The sequence below is a fragment of the Pleurodeles waltl genome, chromosome 4_2 (genome assembly GCF_031143425.1).
Source record: "Pleurodeles waltl isolate 20211129_DDA chromosome 4_2, aPleWal1.hap1.20221129, whole genome shotgun sequence".
NCBI classification, from domain to species: Eukaryota; Metazoa; Chordata; class Amphibia; order Caudata; family Salamandridae; genus Pleurodeles; species Pleurodeles waltl.
The window spans coordinates 323,334,874-323,357,984 of record NC_090443.1 but is presented as its reverse complement, the minus strand read 5'-3'; the positions used below and the strand labels follow the sequence as shown (position 1 = coordinate 323,357,984).

The following is a 23,111-nucleotide window of genomic DNA, read 5'->3' as shown; positions in this document are numbered from 1 at the left end:
ATCAGGGGTCGACTTCGTCTGCCTTGGTGGAATGGGAAGCCTTTAAGGTTGTGATAAGAGGACATTGCATGGGAAAAACAGTAGGACAACGAGGGGGCTGCAAGAGGAGTTACGGAACCTCAAAGCTAACATGCATGATCTGGAGACGACCCAGACAGCGGACCCCCAAATTGGGATAAAACTCCAGGAAGTATGCAAACAACATAGTGCAGCATTTGAGAGGTTGCAAAACATTTATCATAAAGCATATGTGGACCGAACTCAAAGAGCGGGGCAAGTCAGACCACCTCTTGGCTTGGTTGATTTGCCCAGAATTAAGGGGTACACCTATCACACATTTAAATACAGGGACAGGAAAGCATGTCTACTGCCCATATTTAATTAATGACTAATTTAGACATTATTATGAGACACCGTATGGGCGGCCAGAGTCAATACATGACGCTGATCAAGAAGCACTTTTGGACAGACTTCACTTACCAACATTTCCACAAGGGGTACCCGAGATGCTGGAAGGACCTATAACTGCCATGGAGCTCCATCAAGTTATCAAGGAAATGGCCGAGGGCAAAACACCAGGGCCTGACGGCCTTCAAGCTGGATTTTATTTTAGAAATATGGATACACTGATTCCCACACTAATAAGCTTAAATACTCGGGCATGGGAGAGGCAAACTACCGAAATCAACTAGGAGTGCTTTAGTGGTCCCGCTGCCCCACACAACAGCAAGGGCACCTACCTAAGCATATCACCCACTATCTATGTTGAATACATACTTTAAAATAATTAGCAGGATTTTGGCAAATAGAATTCTTCCCCATATGCCCACTCTAGTCCAAGCAGATCAAAACTGGTTTATCCCAGGTAGGAGAACCTTTCTTAACCTGCAGAGATTCTTCCACATTTCGTGTCACCCGGAGATGCAGTCCCAAACGGAGGCCACACTTATGTCCGTAGACCTCGAAAAAGCATTTGTTTCTATCCGTTGGAACATCCCGACTAAGGTCATGCGATGCATGGGTCTGGAGCAGAGCTGGATAAAGTGGGTGGCGCTCATATATACAGAACCAACAGCCTGGGTACGAACAGGGGTCCATATCTCTCCAGAGTATGACATTTTCAGGGGGACTAGACAGGGTTGCCACTTATCCCCTTTGCTATTTGCACGTGCCATAGAGCCATTGGCAGACTGGTTTCGAGCGGAGGGTGGGGGGCACACTGGCTTACTAGTGGACAGACAGTCATATTATTTCACTATATGTGGACGATCTCCTCTTATATCTAGGAAACAATGGGAAGGGGGTAGAGGACGCTGTTGAAAGTCTGAAGGAGTTTGGAAGGGTGTCCGGCTTGCGGCTCAACCGCACGAAGACCTGTCTATTCACCTGTATAAAAGATACTCAGCCCCCACAAAAAGGTCCCTGGTGGCTTGTATAGCTTTAACAAAGATGGTGGTGTTGCCCCGTCTCCTCTATCTGTTTGCAAATATACCGATTAACATTCCGGTGGGGTGGTTCCGTCGGTTGTATGCATTAACCAGAGACCTTATGTGGGATGGAAACAGACAAAGAGTGTCCCCAACAACCCTGAAACTTCCCCCAAAAGGAGGACTAAGAGTACCGGACTAGGATTTATATTATTTAGCAGCACAACTGCAATGAATTGCCCTGTGGCTCGGAGGGACACAGCAAGGGGGGGTTGGATCAGCTGGGTTTGGGCCCATACCAGGAGAGGTTGTTGCTGCAGTTAAGAGCAGACGAGCCGATTCCAGACCCAATAATACCGATGAGGGCGGCACTGTATGCTGGAAGAGGAGTCAGGTGAGGGCACACAGGCCGGCGACATATGCGCCTGGGCTCAACATAGTGGGTCTCCCACATGGCACACCAGTTACTTATTTTATGGCGACGGAGCTTAGGAGTTGGTCATCTGTTGGTTTGATGACTGTTGCAGACTTATCAAGAAGGTGGACTTATCCCGCTGGGGCTCTTATGGGCACCCAAGACTTACCAAATACCAAGTTCCTGACCTACAGGGCTGTGACAAGTGCTTTTGCCGATCAGTGGCATTGCGGTCGCCAAGAACCCCCTACACACATGGTGCCTCAACTTCTTCTCTCATTGGGGTTCGCTAGAAGGGTGCTCACCTGCTTATATAAGGTGTTGAGTGAAATGGGACATGCACCCACCACAAGATTTAGAGAAAAATTAGAAAGGATATTGGGAAAAACAATGCTGAACAAAGACTGGAGGAGGATGTTAACCTACCCTAAAAATGTCTCACGTAACACTAGATGTCAGTATATTCAATTTAACTTCCAGCATATGACTTACTTGACACCACATAGGCTAAAAGTGATTTACGGGGGGGGAGAGACCCAGGGATGCTCGAGATGTGGACTGATGGATGCCGACTTTAATCACATGATGTGGGAATGCAGCTGGGCGCAGGGCTATTGGGGGTGGGGGGCAGTAATGAACAAACTATGCCGCACACTTGGTCGTCTGACTCCATGTAGCTTGGAGGTGTGTCTGGTGGGAAATTTCCCCAAAAGAGTAAAAGGTTGGGTCCTAATTCATGGACTTAGCGTTGACTCCGACGAGAAGACGTATCACAATGGCCTGGAAATCGGCCAGAGGTCCCAGTTCGGAAGGAGGATAGTAAGGTGATTAGGAGGTGGCCTATAGCACACCTCTGGGATGAACAAATGGAGGTGTGGCAGAACCCAACTGTAGAGACTGAATCGGATACGGGGAGCTCCGACTAGAGACACAAGGCATGGAGACAAACTGGCTGGGGAGGAACTGTATTGGAGGAATGACTAACAACAGCACGACTGAAGTGGAGGGAGGAACATGTGAATTGCCAAACAGATCACAAGAGAGCTATGGTGCCCAACTGCCATGATTCTGGGTTCATAACTATACGTTTCCCACGAGGGTGAGAGGTCCCAGACCTACCATGGTGGCCTGACTAGAGGTAATAGGGGTAATGTCGCCCTGCCTTCTACCAGCACCAACGGAAGAACAGACAGAGTTGTCAATACCTACCTGCCTTTTTTTTTTTCTTTTCTTAGTTTCATTTTGTTCTCTTGGTTATTGTTAAATTTGCCACATGGGTGTAGTTAAGAATTGGACGCATTAAATGAACTCTTCATCCCCTACATAATACATACTCAACTCCTCAAAGCACTGATTTAATAGTTATTCCCCCATCAGACTACCTCAAACTAATGAAAAGGCAATAGGAAGGTAAGAGAACTACTCTATAGGCTCCAAATATAAAGAAATGTGTTGATGCAATGATTGGTAATTTAATAGGGATTGTTAGTAGATAAAGTGGGAGATACTAGGGGTGCATGTAGATAAAGAGCTGGAACTAACAAACAAGAAATGCAAAAGATGTAACAGACTAGTAATGATGTAACACACTGGAAATCTATAAGAGATAACGGCTGAGAAGGATAAGTTACTTACCTGTAAATCCTAGTTCTCTTCCAGGGGTATCCTCAAAGTCAAACACTGAATATTACCGCCCACGTGCGGAGACCCCGGAGCATATATAAAACACACATGTATTTGTATCAAATGTATATGCAAAAGTAATATTAGAGTATAGAAGTGTAATACATATATATTATATACACATGTAAGCAATAATGCAGTCTATGTTGAGAAACAGACTAAAAATGCTTTATTTTTTGTTGTTTTTCCTTTAATTTAAACTCTTCAATTGGAGGTAAAGACTTTATGCAAGCAAAGGAGAGAGCATAGAAAGTATAAACAATTCACTGTAGAAAGAAAAAAACTACATTGAAAGTAAAGGAGCATTATTAGCCAATAGGCTGCATCCAAGTTAACATATCAGAACAAAAAAACTGGCACTGTGTCTTTAAGGCTCTGAGCACCTCCAGTATCCCACCATGCTTCAGAGGTGAGTGAGGTCACTCAATCTCGCTCTCTATTTGTTCAAATAGTAAATTGTGGTTGTGTTGTCTGTTTGGACTAAGATGGAGTTGCCCTTGATGTGGTATTCCTGCTCTTTGTCCGATCACAGTCCTTGGGCTTGGAGAGAGCCCATGTGAGCTCCTCAACCCTGCAGTGATGCATCCGTTACAAGCGTCTCAGTAGGAGTGCTCTGATGAAAAGGGACCCCTACCAAATGATGTTGTCGGTGAGTCCACCAATGTAGTGAGGTTTTTGCCACAGGTGAGAATTATTCTGTCTTCCCATTTGTCTGTAAGTTGGCTCCACTGATCTTCCAGGTTCTCCTGAAGAGGTCTCATGAGTTACCTGGCAATCAGATCAATGAAAATGCAGGAGGCCATGGAGCCCAGTAGTGAAGCTATTTGTCTGACTGTAGGTCGTATAGTGTGAAGGATGCTGTGACACTTCTGTGCTGTTGATAATAGTCTCTCCTCCGAAGGATACACTTTTTCTAGGTTTGTGTGCAGCATCGCTCCTAAGTAGTGGAGCCTCTGGGTTGGAGTTAGTATGGACTTTTGTAGATTGACCTGTAGACCTAGGGTTTTGAAGGTGTCCAAAACGATTTTGAGGTGGTGCAAGGTTTGGACCGAAGTGCTGCCTTTCAGTAACCAATCGTCGAGGTATGGGTAAATAAAATAAAATCTTCCTCAGGTGTGCTGTTATTGTTGCTACAGATTTGGAAAATGTTTGAGGGGCTGATTTTAGTCCAAAGGTATTGAATTGGTAGTGGTGGGATGCAACTATGAAGCAAAGGAATTTGCAGTGTTTTGCTGTTACCGGGATGGGAAAATATGCATCCAGTAGATTTATGGAACACATCCAGTCCCCTTGATGAAAGGAAAAATTTAAGGGCCAGCATTCTGAATTTTTCTTTTCGAATGTACTTGTTTAGATGTCTTAGATCCAAAATAGGTCTGAAAACCCTGTCTGGACCTTTCTATTGTATTAGGAAATAGCAGGAGTACACTCCTAGTTCGCTCTGCGAAGGTGGGACTTTTTCGATAGCTCTTTTTTGGAGTAGAACAAATACCTCTTTCTGCAGGAGAGGCTGGTGATGACAATCTGTTTTTGTTGGTTGCACTGGAGGAGGAGGTGGTGACTTGAAACGTAGAGAATACCCATTCTCGACAATATTTAGCACCCATTTGTCCTCTGTTATGGAGTGCCACTCGTTTACATAGTTAGAAATACTTCCCCCCCACTGGAGTGGTTGACAGGATCAGGGGAAGAGAGTCCTCATTGTTTACCAGATGTTTTGCATACAGACTGATTTTGTCTGCTCGAGTCACGTTCCCTTGTCTTTCAGGACTGGTAGAATGGTCGTCCTTGCCTTTGGGCCCAATCAGGGGTTTGAACCCTCTGCTGGTATGAACGTCTATCATATGGCCTATACCTTCTACAGTATTCCTTGCGTTTCTCTAGCCCTACAGCTTTCGGTGTGTCCAATTCAGATTTCATTTTGGCTATTTCGTCATCTGTGTGGGTCCCAAACAAAGAAATTACAGTGAATGGGAGGTTCAAGATGACCTTCTTGCACATATGCCATGTGCATATCCATCAGCAGCTAGGTCTGAACCATCAGCAGCCGCACTATTCACCTGATTGGCTACTAGGCCTCGTTCCTGTAGGGTTTCTTGAAAATCCTGTCTGACTTCCCTAGGCAGTTTGTCGACAAACCTGTTTAGAGAGTCCCACAAAGAACTATCGTACCTTCCTAAAAGTGCTGAGGCACTAGATACCTTCATAAAGGATACAGAGGTACCACACACCTTTCTACCCAATGAGTCCAGGATGCTTGCTCTCCTTATCTGGAAGGACCGTTGATGAGGATGCCACTGAATGGGTCTTTCTGGCTGCAGCTAGTATGACGGAATCTGGTGGAGGATCAGCTCTAAGAAATAAATGGTCCTGGTCTGGGGCCTTGTATTTCTTTAGGATTCTAGTAGGAGCTGCACGCAGGCTTGCTGGTGTCAGGAAGGTATCCATGGCCGGCTGCAAAAGCCCAGGAACTAATGGTAAAAGCGGTCTCGAAGAGGAGCGATGGTGCAGTGTTTCAAAAATCACCAACTAGGACGCTGTAGTTTCCGGGTCCTCTAACCAACACCTCATTAAAAGTGGTTATGTCGTCCACTGGAGATGCTCTTGCCAGAGGAGTATTTGTTAGTTTGGGCGAATAGTCTCTGATAGAGGACGTAGATGCTGTGGACCATGAAGGAGATCTGCGCCCCCAGTGACGGGATTTAGAGACCCGGGATCTTGACCTTAGTCTGGATGCCTGTGGCAACCTACTCCTTGTGCGCGACTGAGAAGGACTACGCCGTCGTCTTGGATCAGGTTGTTTTGTAGATGGTAGTGTCGCCCCATTGGCTGGAGGTGGTGTTCTTGGAAAAGATGCCGAGGGGGAATACAACCGGGAGTCCAGAGATTGATAAGCCGGAGTCTTGCTAAGGCTTTCTAACTGCCTCGGCGAAAGATTTATGGGAGAGAGCGGTCTGTGTGATGAGGCTCTCGAGGACGCTATAGATGACCTACTTGGTATAGTTAAGATCGGGTCATGAGGCAGCAACGCCGTCTCAGCAGACGAAGTTAGTCCTATTGGTGTCTTTGGTCGACTGAGTCGAGCTGGAACGGTGAGAAGTTTGTTTTGACTTTACCGGTAAAGGTGAGGAGTGTCTCGATGTAGAACGACGATGGAGACCGTTCAAACCTTGATGCCGAATGTGACAGTCCTGATGTCAAGAGTCTCGACGTTGAGTGCCCCGACGCAGAGTGATGGGCCAACAGGGGAGTGTGTCTCGACGTCAAATGGCGCCTTGCCACCGTCAGCGGAGACCTTGATCTTGGTCTTGAGGTTGTCTTCGGTGTAGTGTTTTGTCGTCGAAGGGTCAGGGCGTGCCATTGACGGAGTATCAGCACACCTGTGCTGGCGCGACGTCGCGCGGTGGGTGGCCGCCGACGGAGATCTATTCCTTGGAGGTAGTGGTTTCTTCAATGTGATGTCCCTTGATGTAGCATGTGTCGCCGTTGACAGAGGTGTACTCCTGGATGTCGGTTGATGACGTTGATGCGACGACGACGATGGGGGTGATGACACTGACTGAGAACAAACCGGAATCTTCCTACCTGCTGAGTCAGATCTTGCTCGCCGCTTGTCAGAAGAAACTTTCTCTGGAGACCTTATGAAGGGATGAAGGTGACGTTTTCTCCCTTTCATATAAGGCATCGAGACAGATTCTCTCTCTGTCTTTCAAAGTTCTTTTTGACAGGTTCTGGCAGTGTTTGCAGGTCTCAGGACAGTGGGTTTGTGGCAAGCACACTATGCAGATTGAGTGTGGGTCAGTCTGAGGCTTCTTTTTGCCACAAGCAGGGCATTTTACAAAAAGGGAAGGCATTTTCCTCAGAGAAATATCTTACTCAGAAAATGAGAAAAGATGTAGAGTAAAATCAAGAAAGCTGTGTTTTTAGAAGTTTTTTCTGGTTTAAAAAAAAAAAAAACTCAGAAAAATGAGAGCTCAATGCTCCAGGGTCCTAACAGAAGGAGCCGGAAAAAAGAACTGACCTAACTGTGACCCAACTGTCACCTCACTCTCACCTCTGCGGCATGGTGAGATACTGGAGGTGCCAGTTTTTTGGTTCTGTTATGTTAACTTGGATGCAGCTTATTGGGTAACAATGCTCCTTTACTTCCAATGTAGTTTTTTCTTTCTACAGTGAATTGTTTATACTTTTTATGCTCTAGTCTTTGATGGCAGAAAGGCTTAACCTCTAATTGAAGAGTTTATATTAAAGAAAAAACTTCACAAAAAATAAAGCATTTTAGCCTGTTTCTCAACATAGAATGCATTATCGCTTACACATGTATATAATATATATGTATTAAAATTCTATACTCGAATATTACTTTTGGATTTACATTTGATACATATACATGTGTGTTTATATATGCTCTGGGGTCCGCGCACGTGATGAGGATCCCCTGGAAGAGAACGACTCAATACTACTCAAGTGTAACACGATGTAATGTTGCAGTATTTGTAGGAAAACGCTACATGTTATGACTAAGACAATATGCATACGTTTGTAATGATTAAATGCAGGCCTAGAAGCTGTTATTTGCAGAGGATATTTAGGTGCCTCTGAGACTTGCCGTAACTCTCACCTTTCCTTGAGTAAAATTCTTTCAGCCGTCTGTTTATGGGGTGAACCAATTTTCTGGTCAAAGGACACAAGAAGAAGAAATCTGCATGGGCTTGACAAGTCAGACATAAATGACCAGCCAAAAACCTATTAGCTTTTCAGAGATCAAGATTTTTTGCACTGTTCAACAGAAAGTAGGCCACAAGTTCAAATTACTAATTTAGGCTTGGGTGGAATGCCAACACCCCTCGTTCGCAAATCTAGGACGCGATGGTCAAATAACATGGAAAAAAAATAAATGAAAACAAGGCGAACTGCCCCATAACATCTGAAAACAAAAAAACACTAAAAATTTCATTACCATCTTTCTTGGTAGGTTGCTCTGGCCAGTCAATGACAGCTTTTGGAGGGTCGAATCTAGCCACTTTCACTTCAGACTCCTTTGCCAGATACTCCCGGCGTCGTTTTAAAGCCTCTAGGGCCGCCGCCCGGCCCAGCTTGCGTGAGAGACGCAAAAACTTCCGATTCTTCCGCTGCCGGCGGACACTCAAGGGGTGGGGCTTGGCCTGGGCCTCAACCCTATCAACCTGGATGGGCTTGGGTTGGTCCACAGTGCCAAACCTCCGCGACAGGTGGAAGCAGAGCTTGCGTTCCTTTACCTTCTTGTGAGCACTCCGCAGGTCCATGCCATAAAGTCTCTAGAGAACATAAGTATAATCAGTCACCATAAACTTTTTTTGTTTTTTTGTTACAGAATCTACCATCAAGGATCCGACTGGTGCTCAGTTAAGCTACTCTAACACAGAAGCACCTCTACTAAGGGCTACTTTTGCCACAAGGGTGGGGTAATCTAATTTAATTTTAATAACACCTTTCATCAAGGGCCTATGACTGCCACATCATGTTGCCGTCTTTCAATAAAGCCTCCGAACTAGTTTCCATATTCTGATAGACAGCACAGCAACGTGGATTTCTGGGAAAGAGGCTGTCAGAAAATGGGTATAAAATGTACCTGCAGAACTCGACGTTTTGGTTTGGGTCCTCGCTTTCGGCATCCCGATGCACGGTCTTTCTCTTCCCTACAAGAGAGGTATAAACATATTACAAAGTGGGATGCAAGGCAGACCACAAGGTTCCTCAATGGAAACATCCCCCGGTCCGTGCCAAGTTATGTATTTCTGCTATATTTGTACTTGGTTGCTTTGATTTCTAGCATCTAATTTTTCTATTTTTGTTAAACGAATAATTTTGCTATTTCGAAAAACAAATGTGCAAATTTAGTATTTCTCTGTGTGAGAACGTAAAGTAGATACATTTTTAAAAGGCCATGGCAGACCCTTTAAAAACACTTCGATTTCTTAGGGCCTCTAGGACATGCGGCTGACCTTGCCACACTGGTCTTGCAGAATAGCCAACCTTTTGGGGGGATCTTTAAAATGCCCCCTAAAATAGTCTGCCTGTAGCCTAATGTATTTGCAGCTAAAAATAAAAAAACAATACACTGGGAGAAAAAAAAAAAAAACGCAACGCAGCCTAGTATCAACAACACCGGTAACAACAAACTGGGGCACCAAAATGATAAAGTTTGTCCCCACTAAAACACTATCATCGATGTATGCGATCCGATCTAGCACGTTTTTACGTTGCAATTGCTGGTGGCAATCGTCTCCCACAATGATTCCCTGCTGATTAGGAGTGTTGACAATACTGAATGATGGCGGGGGGTTTACCATCGGTTTGAAGTCTTAGAGATCTTTTTTAATCTGCAGAGCCTCACACAAAACATTCCTCAGGACTTTCTTTACTAACTGTCTCAAACTATTCAAAGACTTTGAATAACATTACTCTTACAGTACCGGCAATTTATTTATAAGATATTTTAGGGGTGCTCCCGTTCACCAAGTTGTTGCTGATATGCTGTTTCATCCCACAGAGGTGGTCCTGAAGCTTCTCTTATCAGTTTGTAAGATTATGAAGTAATTGCAGCTGGTCTTTCGGTTCCCATTTGCAACCAGGTTTAAAATAAGCATTCCAATACCTCAACTGTTTGAAATTTCACTACGAAGATTTGTTTGAAAGTAGAGTGCCAAATCTAAGTTAAAAGTGCTTTAGTTCCATTACACTATCACAATAAGCCAGAAATTAATGATTTTTTTACTTAAAAACATAATGCAGTCCTGAGGCAATTTCATAAAGTGCTGGGAAGGGAGCGTAAAAGGACCACCAGGAAAGAGGGAAGGATCGGTGTGAACAAAAGGATTGTCCTCAAAGCAGTTGCATCACACCTTAATAGCAGGTTGGCTGCTGGTCATAGTTTTTAGGTCAAATTTATCATACAGCGCAAGCAGTCTAGCTGCAAAAGACCTATTGTAATCTTACCAGGATCTTAAAGGAGTTTACAGCCTTCCTACTGCTTACCATTGGTTGGCTTTATTTTCTCTCCCATTTCCTTGCTTCTTATCCAATCCCTCGCCTGGAGCATCACCTCTTGGACACCTCATTGGCTGGCTTCAATCCTTACACTGCTCACTTTTAGGAAACCTTTTTACCTTTTTGCTTAAGCACTCCATGAGGGTACATATGTCTTCTAGCTCTCTTTTGTGTGCGTTTGTTCCCTTGTTTACTTCTGTGTTGCTGTCTTCATTGTTTTGCAAGTTCTCAGGACCTCTTCCCCCACCAAGCTCCCAGTGTTCCCAAAGAGCCTGTGTTGTTTTTCTCACTCTTGTGTTTCTCCCTCACTTGTTGCTGTTCCTCACATGCTGCTTTCCCCTTCCCCCACCCATTACTTGTTTACTCCATCCTGGTCCTTCAACCCCCCCACCCTGCTATCTTTTTAAAAAGAACATTGGGGGGGTTAGGGGGGCGGTGCTGGGAGACTCGGCACCAACCCTCCCCCCCCCCAAAAAAAAAATGTTTTTTGCTTTTTTATATTACAATAAACCAAAACGTCTCAGATCACCAAATTACAAAAAAAAAAAATAGAGCCAGCAGTTATTGTGTAGGCACAAATGGGCAAACAGGCATGCATGTGCATACAAAATGAAACATACCAATTTCTTCTTTTCGACTTCTGTCCATGCTGCACAGCATGGCCAAAAGACATTGTCAAAGCTAATAGGTCCCAAAGGCGAGTCATATTTGCTTTGTCAAATCAATACCTGCTACAATTTGGTGTAAACTAATGGTTTAATTCTCTACAAGACTAGTAGTTTCTAAATAGAACTTTGTAATGAAAGTTACAATACAATTTACCCAGTACTCTGCTACCATATAGATGTTGCAGCAATATCCTGCTCTACAATACCAGCCTGGAAAACTGGGCTCCCCTCTTAGCTTTCAATAGAGAAGCTCTTCACGCACTACTCACTTTTCCTCATATGCCATCACCAAACGTGGATCCAGGATGTGGTCCTCTGGTTCCCACGTGCTGTACCTAGGAAATACAAATGCCAGACCGTTAAAAAATTAAAGTAAGACAAGCTAGGATCGGAGGGCCATACAAATGCTCCCTCTTTGCAGTCACACAAATTGTTTCCCTTCCGAAAACGATGACTCTCAGAGACCAACATAAATATTTGGAGGAAAAGTGATTTAAAATCTAGCAGTGTTAAAATGCTTTTCGTTCAATAATCAAGGATAGAAAATCAGTCATCTTTCTCTATACCTCACAGCTACTGGCTCTCTTTGTAATGCCCTCAAAAACAAAACATTCACATCCAGTAGGTCAAAACACTTTTAGAGCTACATTTGTTAAACTTGGCAGCCAAATTAACATTTGCAGCAGGCAGGAACGGAGTATATAAAGAAGTCTTACCAATGGACTGCTGACCAACACTGTGAGCTCACTATACTACAGATGGTGAAGCGGAGTAATTTTGCGCATGCATTTGGACATCCAAAATCTTGGGTTTTTTGATAATCGATTTTTGAATCACCAAGAGCTTACTAACTTGCACTTCCTCAAAAATTTAAGTAGGCACTTAGAATTTAGATTAAAGAAGGGAGAAAGATATTCACAGCTTTGTAGCAGAAGGTAACTTAGAATCTTCCTTTGGAGTGAAACTCCAATCTGTACTGCAATGCAGAGCAGCTTCTAAATTTGAGGCTGGGACTTTATTTACCTTGTAACCCCAAAGCAAGCAAACAGGCAATCTGAGTACCAAAACGAGATGTCAAACCTCAGAAATATTTATAGACTATAAATCACAATTTCGACTAGGCTGGTACAGAGTAAGTCCAATTTGGTAGCAGAAATATCACAGAGAACTATCAAACAATCAATCAGTGACAGATACATTCTAGAGGCCCAATTCTGATCATTACATCTTCCCACAGATTCTTTGCCTTATGAATGTTACTTCGGACTCCAGAATAGTCTGGAAACTATTACTCAAGCAGCAGCACTCCAGCACAATCAGCTAGTGCCATGCAGCTCATGCCATTATTCACCCCGCTGAATGAGACGACATTGGAGTAGATTAGCTGCCAATTAGTGGCCTGGAGTCAAATTCCTGTTTTTCTGCATCTCATCGTTGAGGGTCTGGAGCGCTGATAATGCTGCACAAATGAAATTACTGTGCATTTACGCTCCAACCAGGTTATGTGTCTTCTCCAAAGATTTCAGGGTTTTGAAAAGTCCTTCTTAGAGGCCACATGACAACTATTTATGTTGTTTGTGCTTGGAACACAATGCAGCAGCCTGCGACCTCTGTTCATGCATCTTTCTTACCTCTTTCATCCAGCTAAGTAGGACAGCAAAGACTGGACCCATGGTATTGAATTTCCAACTAAATCATCTGCACTCAGCAGTACAGTGGGGATGATCAGCTCTTTGTGGGGTTCACCAGTATCAAGAAGGCAAGACTGACCAACTGCACCGTCCTTGAGCCATCAGGTATATCAAGATCTGCTATGCTTTGTCTGAGGAAGGCGTTTCGAAGGAAATGTGTGCCCACTCCCGTAGGGCCATGACTGCATCCACAGCTCTCTCCAGGCTCATTCTGGTGGCTGACATATAGCAGGCAGCCATGCGGGAACACTGCTAAACATTACCGCTTCACAGTTCAGTTCAAGCAAGCAGTGACAGGTACTTTGCCAGGGCTGTGGTGCATGCTTTTGTTGGTTAATTTGCAGTGAGGTACTGCTTTGAAGCCAAAATTATAAGGCGCGGACCCTGAGAGAAGATGTATCCTTCAGAATAAAAAGTAATTTACCTTTGGTAATATTATTTCTTATGGATATATGATCTTCCTGCAAATTCCTCATCACCCTACTTTCTGAACGGAGAGTTAATAAGAAAACAAGGTATAAAAATGTGTTTTTGGTGGTTATTGTTACTGACGCTCTCTTGCTTCCTCTGCAGACTAATTCATAGAGTGCAGGAAAAATACCAGAAACTGATGACAGTCGGCACCTGATAAACTTTGATGTAGTCATAACCAGAGGGCGGAGCTGTGGCTGACACTACATGATGCAGCTGAAGACATTGCTGGGGAAAGGTTTTTGGACCAGTCTGGAACTCTGAGGGATATTCTTAAACTGAAGAATCTGTATGAAGACTACATATGCACCAGAAAAATTGCTAGTGAAGGTAAGTACTGTTTCATCAGGTTTTGAAATTCCCAATATCCTATGACATTCACAAACTTCAGCTTTTCAATATGAATGGGAATGGATCCTTAATATTCTAACATTCATTTGGCACTAGCAATTTAAGCAGTTCAAAAGACATCCATTACCCATAAATGAATTGAGAGAAGGGTCCCATAAGAACCAATCATGCAGGAACTCACTTCTACGGAAAAAAATACAACACACAAAAGTATTTGAAGGCTCCAAAATCTTTAAAGACAAACTTAGCACTTTTCAGTACATGTGCAGTATTCACCAAGGGTCTACCCCTCCACGGGTTTAATTAAGCACAGACTGAAGTCTTGCAATGGATGGACACTAAGGGAAAGTTATTGTGGGCTCAGTACCCGAGCTGGTGAATTTATGGTTTTGAAGCATAAATAATCCTACATGCAAACATTTTCAGTGAACTTCAAGTTTTTTAAAAAACATATCTTAATTCTGTTTTACAGAGCACCGCTACCATCTTGTGGTTAAAAGCCACATACAATCTTGAATATTTCTGATCTGAATCATACTGAACCGAACAATTGTAGTGGCCCTAAAATTCTGTTAACCTTAACCCAGCGATAAACCTCAAAGATGTAACTAAAATATAATTAGCATATTAAATTAATTCTACCAATAATTATAAACCCTAATCTAATGCTACTGTGATAATATAAATGCATTTTAATGTTATTCACTTAATTTAATTCTAAACAACTTATATTTACAATAAAAATTACAGTAAAGTTATCCCAAGGTTAGCCGTATCAACCAATATTTATTAAAATACCTTTAAATCATAGCAATACTAACCTTTAAACGCAAATGAAATGAGCCTCCTTTTACATTTATTAATATTAGGAAATGTATATGTCCCTTGAAGTAGTGTTGCCAATGATTTTGGTGAAGGGATGGCATAATTCAGTAAATTAAGATGAAGTAAACAAGTAGTTTGGTTCCCTGTGAAAGTTCCCCGCCCCCCACTCAGTTAGGGAGTCCAGTAGACCCTACGTTTGATACCTGCACCTATTTTGCCTGTTCACACATTTCCCAACAATTTGGGTAGGCTGGGGGCAGAGGGCACAAAGGCACTAACTCCTGTATTTGCTGAACCCACATGAAAGGCAACCTTGTAAATATTAAATAGATGGCAACAGAACAGTCACACATTAAGCCAGGACCAGCTCCTTTCTCTCAAACAAGGGCTCAATCTTAGTTTTTATGGATGAATGTGTTTCGAGAGTTACTAAGCAGCTTCCAGCAGATACGATTATCCCCCAACGTTCTTTAGACTTGTTCCTTGGTTGCAGGTTAGAGGACAATTTGGAATTAGGCCTATCTGGAGGTCAAACCTGAAAATGTTCATGGATCAGCCTTGGTTGACCAGCAGTGTGTGTGAACGATAACCTGGGGCTCGTTTCCTGTTAGGACCATTTCTGTAATCAGAGAGGCTATGTTCAAGAAGGAGGTAGGATCAGCAAGAAGACAATTGGCAGAATTACTGCCTCAGGTTTTGTAAATTTGGTCTTGTTAGAATCCATTTTGAATTGCTTCGTTCCTTTTACACGTGTAAGTTTGAGCTTTTGTTGTCTCTGAACGCACTGTCTATCACATATGTTATCTTATGTATATTTGTTTAGGTAAAATAAGCCTGGTTCCACGCCATAGGCTTGCAGCTGGTTTCTTTCCCTAACTGGGGCACTGTACTCATTATAATTGTGTGTTCAAATAACTAACTGACCTCGGCTGTGGTATTTTGGGGAGGGAAAGGCTGATATCTATACCTTTGAACCACGTAATCCTTTGAAGGGTCTCAAGAATGTGGGGAGTCAGGCAGCTGCAGAAGGGAGGCAAGGACAAAGCTGGGAATGGAACCGGTGTGAGGAAACTGATTAACTCCTTAAAATATCTGTATGACGTATATCATTATTTACACATTTTATGTATCCTTTGATGTATGAGTATAAATATCACTGTTAAACGCTTTATGCTAGCACACTTTACTTCGGGCCTGGGATGCCAGTGGTAAACCTGTCCTCTTTGCTGCAGCAAAAATAAACAGACCTTTGGTCATTGATTTTTCACTCCGGCTCTCCGTGTCAAAAACTCCTTTGTAAATGCATTTGTAAGTATCTGCAAATATGTGCATTTGACAATTTGGCGCCCGAACAGGGACCTTCCAGTGGATATCTTCAGTAGCTCTGTCAAGAGACGTGCTGCCAGTGGGGGGACGCCGTTCCGGAGGTGTAGATTCCAGGGGCCCCTGCACAAAGACTTAGTTTCAAAAGCAGCTGCATCTTATCCACCGGGCAGGCCTCTCCCCGCTTTCTCATGATGTCCCAGCGAAGTCCCTGAAAACATCGGTTTTTATCTTGACTGATTAGTCTGACACGGGCGGCCGGAGAGATATCCAGGAAAAGCAGATAGTCAGGTAAGACTGTTCCTCGCTGGCTACTTGTCTGCTTTAACTTGCATTTGAGAGAATAATTGTTTTTGGATAACTTATCATTTTTGGGAATGATTAGTTCTTGGTAAATTTGCATTTGTACAAGGTACCATTTGACAATTTGTATTACACGTGTTTTTCTTGTTTGAGTAATTTGCCCAGGCCTGGAGCAATTTGTAAGTTGGTAAATATTTGAAAAAGGGTTTTTTTTTCTTCTTTGGTGCACATTTGAAAAAGGTTTTCTTTGGCGCACATTTGAAAAAGGGTTTCTTTGGTGCATGTTACATTTTGAAATTTGGTGTGTGTTGTCTTTTGAAAATTTAAAAGGTTAGATATGGGAAATAAGAAATGTTGGCAAGGGTTATGTCTTTGTTTTCGCCGAAATCATGTGCCACGTTTAGATAAAAAGCAACCGATCCCAAAAGAGGGAACACCAGGGTGGGACATGTTAAAGGATTATGGTTTAGAGAATAATTTGTATAATAGTATATGGCGCAGGTATACTAGACATTGTCCTGACCTCCAGTGGCCAGAGGATGGGTCTTTTGATTTAAAGAAACTAACCTACCTACAGGAATGTTTGTTTCATAAAAAGGCTAGACAACATATGTTTGAGGTATACAGAAAATGGGAAATGGAGGCCAATAAAAGAAAAATTAAATCAGATAAACTGATAGAGAGGGAAAATAGGAGAACCATCATGCAGAAGGCCGCCCTTTATCACCAGTCCCAAACCCAGAAAGGGATTGAATCTGAAGATAGAGTCCATAGGGCCCAGGTGGAGGGAAGTTATGTATCAAAGCCAACAGAAACCAAACATGCATTAGAGGAAGATGAGGTAATGCTACAGCTATTAGATAATAGCCCTACTGCACCTCCACCTTACACACCCCCTGCAGTAGCCCAACCTATCATGGGGGCACAGCAACAGCAGCAAGGGCAAGGGCACAATTTGGGAAATCCAGGTGCACCACTACAGCAGCATGTGCCACAACCACCACAGCCTCTTGCCCAAGCTACCCCAATAGCCCAAGTCCTAATCCCTCCGCCACCTGCCCCACCACTACCAGCCAGCACTGCAAGGTTACCAATAATGTCCCCTGCCCCTAACACCCCAAATGGACAACGCCGACAGTGCAGAGCCACACACTCACTCTCACCCATATGGAGCACACCTATTAAGGCGATTTCGCCCCCTAGTACCCGCTCCACTATTGGGGATGGGGAAAAACGGGTTATCAAGAATCAGTCAGAGAACTGGATGTCACATCCTATTTACACCCACACCGATATTATGGACACAATACAACAGATGTCACATTTTGGACAGCAATTAGCACTACTGTATATGATTGAAAAATTGGAGAGGGATTGGAAGTCTTGTATTACAGATTCTACCCCTCTCCCTTATGAACAAGAATTATACCAATTATGGCGGGACAGTGTGGCTTGTATTCTTGATAGTAACAGCATAAATGAGGGAGTACGCATTTGTGTCATAGCCAGGGAAGATGTTCTAAATAGATATGACAAGGGGTACCCAATGAGGGAAGTGCACCCTGATATGCCCACTGCAGCTGCAGTTGCAGCAGCAGCTGCCGCCGGACGACCAGCTCCCGTGCCGGTGGCCCAATTTGTTCATATACCATGGAAAAGGGAGGAGGTAATGGCTATAAAGAAAGACTTGCCAGATCCTCGAAAGAATCCAGCTGGATTCTATCGGGACCTTAGAACTGCCATTTCCACCACAACTATGACACTCAAAGACATTGACTATTTTTTTGGTGTTTTATTGGGTCCTGAAGTTTGGCATAAAATTAGAAGAGTAGATGATGCACCTACTTTGGGAAATACATGGGGGGGTTTAGAAGCACGGGAAGCACAAAGGGCACCAGGAACCCTGCCGCATCAGGATATTTTAGATTTACCTAACCGGATATTGACTAAGTTAGAAACTGTTATACCTCTTCAGACTGTGGATTGGGGAAAACTTGCCACTTATAAACAGAAAATAGGTGAAGATGTCCCAGATTATTTTACTAGAATTGAACAAGCTTTCATAGATTTTAGCGGTCAAGACCTCGCCACCGTAACAGGTGTCACACTATTTGTAGAACGCTTTGTTAATGGTCTTCTACCTGAAATATCACAAAAATTAAAAGCAACAGAGAGTTCGTGGATGACGAAGGGACAGGCAGAGATTTTACAGATGGCACAATACTATGAGAGCAGGTACAAGGAAGAATTAGAAAAGAATGAGAAGTCAGTAAAAGAATTGAAGAAAAAGGTATTATTACAGCAGGCATACCCCCAGCGGGATACAACCCCTCAGCAAAGGGGTGGCCCACCAAGGGGACGGGGAAGGGGTCGAGGCCGAGGTGCATCTGCACCACCCCAAGACCGCCGATTAAATATCAACCAATGTGCCTACTGTAAGCAGGATGGACATTGGCGTGATACTTGCCCATTACTGGAAGGAAGACAAAGTATGTCATTTCATAGAGGGAACGCGGCAGGTAATGCACGAGGACGAGGAAGAGGTAGAACTGATCAGAATTCGCAGAATGAGAATCAGGTCCCGCGTAACACTAATATTTTTGACAATGCATTTGAACGACAATATTATGCTGATGATTTCTTTTCTGAATCCTACAATTATTAGGACAGCCACAGACAGGGCCAGGGGCGAGTAAGTATTCCTGTAGATCAGAATGGTCCCTACATTGATGTAAAAATCGAAGGAGAGGGCCATAAGTTTCTTCTAGATACTGGTGCCACCAGAACATCTATTGCACATTCTGCAGTCCCCGGGGCTCCCCTGTCTGGGTTTCATACCACATCAATTGGGATTTCTGGGATCCCCGTGGTGAGCCCCATCTCAACACCTATGAGAGTAACTGTAGGCCCATTTACAGTACACACGCCACTCTCTTTAACATCAGGTTGCAATGAAAACTTGTTTGCATTAGATTTGTTAAAGAAATTAAATGCAGTTATTCACTGTTCAATGGATGGTGTCTATGTAACTATGGATAGTGTTTCCCCTACTCGGTGCATGTTCTCACAGGAATACGACTTACCCCCAGAGCTAAAGGAAATAGACCCTCGCTTATGGGCCAAAGGCAAGAATGATGTAGGCATTATGGATATCGACCCTATTGTAATAAAAATCAAACCAGGTGCCCGGTTACCTCGTGTTCCTCAATACAAATTACCTAAATCAAGCGAAAAAGGGCTCAAGGCAGTCATATCTGATCTTGTGCATGCAGGTGTAATAAAGGAAATAGTGAGCAGCCCATGTAACAGTCCAATCCTTCCTGTTGTAAAGAAACAAAATGATGCTAATAGATTAGATGGTGAGCAATCAGTTACTGATAACACAGTATATCGATTAGTTATTGATCTCCGAGAAATTAATAAAATAGTAATTCCCCAGTTTCCCGTGGTCCCAGACATGAATAGTCTTTTCACCATGATTCCACCCTCTGCGTGTTCTTTCACCGTAATCGATTTGAAGAATGCGTTCTTCAGCATTCCAATTGCCGAAGAATCTCAATATTTGTTTAGCTTCGCGATTTTTGGTAGATCATACGCGATGACAAGAATTCCTCAGGGATTTGTTGAGTCCCCGAGCATATATAGTCAATGTCTTAAACGTCAATTAGACCAATTCAATCCACCTTCAGGCTCTGCATTGTTGCAGTACATTGATGATATTTTAATTGCCTCAGATTCCATGACACAATGTAAGACTGATACTGTTGCATTATTACATCATTTAGCACCTCTGGGCCATAAGGTGTCCCTTCCAAAATTGCAGTATTGTAGAGAGGAGGTCACCTATCTAGGACACCTCCTCTCTAAGGAGGGAAGGAGATTACATCCAGACAGAATTAAACTGGTTCATACAATGACTGCACCACGCACCCCTTCTGAAGTCCGAGCATTTTTGGGATTTACATCCTTTTGCAGACAGTGGATTCCAAATTTTTCACTTATAGCAAAACCATTGACTGCTCTGACACTTTCAGATGTGCCCTCTCCTGTACCTTGGACTGACAAATGTGAGGAGGCTTTTCAAGATTTAAAAAAGGCGATGTGCTCTGCTCCTGTATTGGGTAATCCGGATTACAGCAAACCATTTGTTTTATTTGTGCATGAAAAGCATGGCTGTACATTGTCTGTTTTGACACAGGATCAAGGTGGGAGACAACGCCCTTGTGCATACTTCTCTTCCACCTTGGACACTGTGGCGCAAGCTTTGCCTACTTGTCTTAGAGGAGTGGCTTCTGCAGCAGCTGCGGTGAAACAAAGTGAAGGGTTTGTTGGTGGCAATCCGCTCACTGTGATGGTTCCTCATGCCGTTGATATTTTGTTAAACAAGACACAGACGCAGCACCTCACCAGTGCTCGTCTAACGGGTTACGAATTAACATTGTTCAGTCCAAATATTACTTTAAAGCGGTGCAATGTCTTGAACCCAGCTACGTTACTACCCCTCCCTCAGGACAATGTGGAATTTGATCATAATTGCATTTTTGCCACTGAGGAAGAAACCAAGGGACGGGTAGACTTAACAGACACTCCCCTATCTGACCCACAGGGAGAGCTGTTTGTAGATGGGTCTTGCTTCAAGTTACCAGATGGTACGACCACTGCAGCCTATGCCGTCACCACAGTCAAAACAGTGGTTGAATCTCATAGAATCCCGCAAAATTCGGCACAGGCTGCAGAATTAATTGCCCTCACCAGAGCTTGTGAAATAAGTGAACATCTTAGTGTTAACATCTACACTGATAGCCAATATGCGTTTGGAGTAGCTCATAATTTTGGGCGACTCTGGGCGAATAGAGGCTTTATCACGTCACATGGCACTACCATTCAGCATGGCAACTTGATTGTGACACTTTTGACTGCTCTCAGCCTGCCCCGTCAGGTCGCAATCATTAAGTGTAGTGCCCACAAAAAAATTACTGATGATATAGGACGAGGAAATGCTTTTGCAGATGCTACAGCGAAAGCAACAGCACGAGCACCATTTGACAATGCATATGTTGAGAGTAGCATCAAGGGAGAGCCCCAGAACGAAGTACTAGAAAATACCATGCAGTGTGTGAGAGATATTCAAGCAGAAGCAACAGCAGAGGAAAGGGAACAGTGGGAGAAGAACGGTAGACTAGACAGTGAGGGTTGTTACACAGATGACACAGACAGAAGAAGATGGATGTTACCTAATTGTTATGTACACGCTATGGTTACTATGGCCCACAGTCCTGCACACATCAGTGCCCAAGGCATCAAGACAACTTTGGACCATGTTTGGAGTAATCCTCTGATATCCAAAGCTGCTAATAACCTGGTTAAAAGTTGTATGGTGTGTGCAGTGCACAATGCAGGAAAAGGGACCCCTACGCCCCCTGGCCACTTTGCCCCTCCTGATCTCCCCTTTGAAGCTATACAGATGGATTTTATCCACATGGAACCGTGTAACAAACTGAAATACGTGTTAGTGGTAGTATGCATGTTTTCAAAATGGATAGAGGCCTACCCATTAAAAGACAATGGTGCCCTCTCTACTGCAAAAATATTACTAAAAGAATATTTTCCTAGATACGCATTGCCACGATTAGTCTGGAGTGACAATGGCAGTCATTTTTCTAATGAGGTAATGGAGAAGGTCTGTATCGCCCTTAACATCAAACATCGATTTCATGCTGCAAATCACCCACAATCAGCGGGCCTTGTAGAAAGGTATAATTACACCTTGAAGAGCAAAATAGCTAAGATTTGTGCTGAGACCAACTTAAAATGGCCAGATGCTTTGCCCCTAGCATTAATGTCCATCAGGATGACTGCCAGTAGCAAGTCACGATTATCCCCCTATGAAGTTGTCATGGGGAGGCCAGCCAATATCTGGGGGGTACCACGACCGAAGAAGCTTTCTGAAGTGCAATATCCTTTGTTTGTAGATTACTGTAAACAATTGACTAAAGATTTGCGTTTGATCCACCAACAGGTCAAGGCCAGCCTACCGACTCCTCTTGAAGGCCCTGGTCACCCTTTTAAGCCAGGGGATTGGCTTATGACAAAGAATTTTCAAAGAACCAACAGTCTTCAGCCCAGGTGGCGGGGGCCAGCCCAGGTACTGCTTGCAACACAGACAGCGGTGAAAGTGGAAGGAAGGAAAAACTGGATACATGCTAGCCACTGTAAGCGTGCACCAATTCCACTACAAAGTACTCTAACAGCAGAATTACCATTGTCTCCTGATTACAGAAAAGTAGGGAGACAGGAAACACCTCCACAGGTTTCAAGTGCTACTTCTGCTCCTGAGGTGACACAGCAGCCCAGTGACGAAGAGTTACTGTTTGAAGATCAACAAACTCATCGATACAACCTGCGTCCTCGCCCATCTAAATGAACAGAATTTTGAAGGTGCGTAAGGTGGTGACCCCTACGAAAAGCTACATTTACATCACCCTGATAGCTCCTAGCTTGGAATTGCAAACTGAGGTTTTTTCTGAATGGCCAAGGAATCCTTTGCTCAGCAGAATACAGCACGCCTGCCTTCATGAAATACAGTTCCCCGCTTTCACCGCCACCGGCATTTCCGATGCCATTGATGTACCAGCATTAAAACGAGCTATCCTCACTGTTGTTACGCACACTTTGGGCGACGAGGTTGTAAATGACTGTGATGACTAAATTTTCAGCATGAACAGGAACACGGGTGACTAGCCTGTGCAACGACACCAGAACATTGGTTAGAACAATTGTCTCAACAAGAACACAAGCATAGTGGGATGCAGCTTGTGCAACGCTATTATCTGTGTTAAAAGCAGTGGGTAAATGGAGTTAACAGTTCTGTGACTGGCGAGAAAAACCAAGTACCAGTTCTACGGAAGCGGCCAGCCATTAGGGT

General features: G+C 43.6%; 1 protein-coding gene across 1 annotated transcript in view; it reads right to left on the bottom strand.

The window, feature by feature from the left end:
• Positions 1-23,111, bottom strand: part of CBX7 (chromobox 7) — a 116,201-nt gene that overhangs the window by 64,390 nt on the left and 28,700 nt on the right. Inside the window, exons 3-5 of the mRNA XM_069231301.1 lie at positions 11,492-11,557; positions 9,137-9,203; positions 8,486-8,822 (exon numbers count right to left, since the gene is read on the bottom strand). Coding sequence (XP_069087402.1) covers positions 8,486-8,822; positions 9,137-9,203; positions 11,492-11,557 — 470 coding nt within the window. The remainder of the gene's footprint in view (positions 1-8,485; positions 8,823-9,136; positions 9,204-11,491; positions 11,558-23,111) is intronic.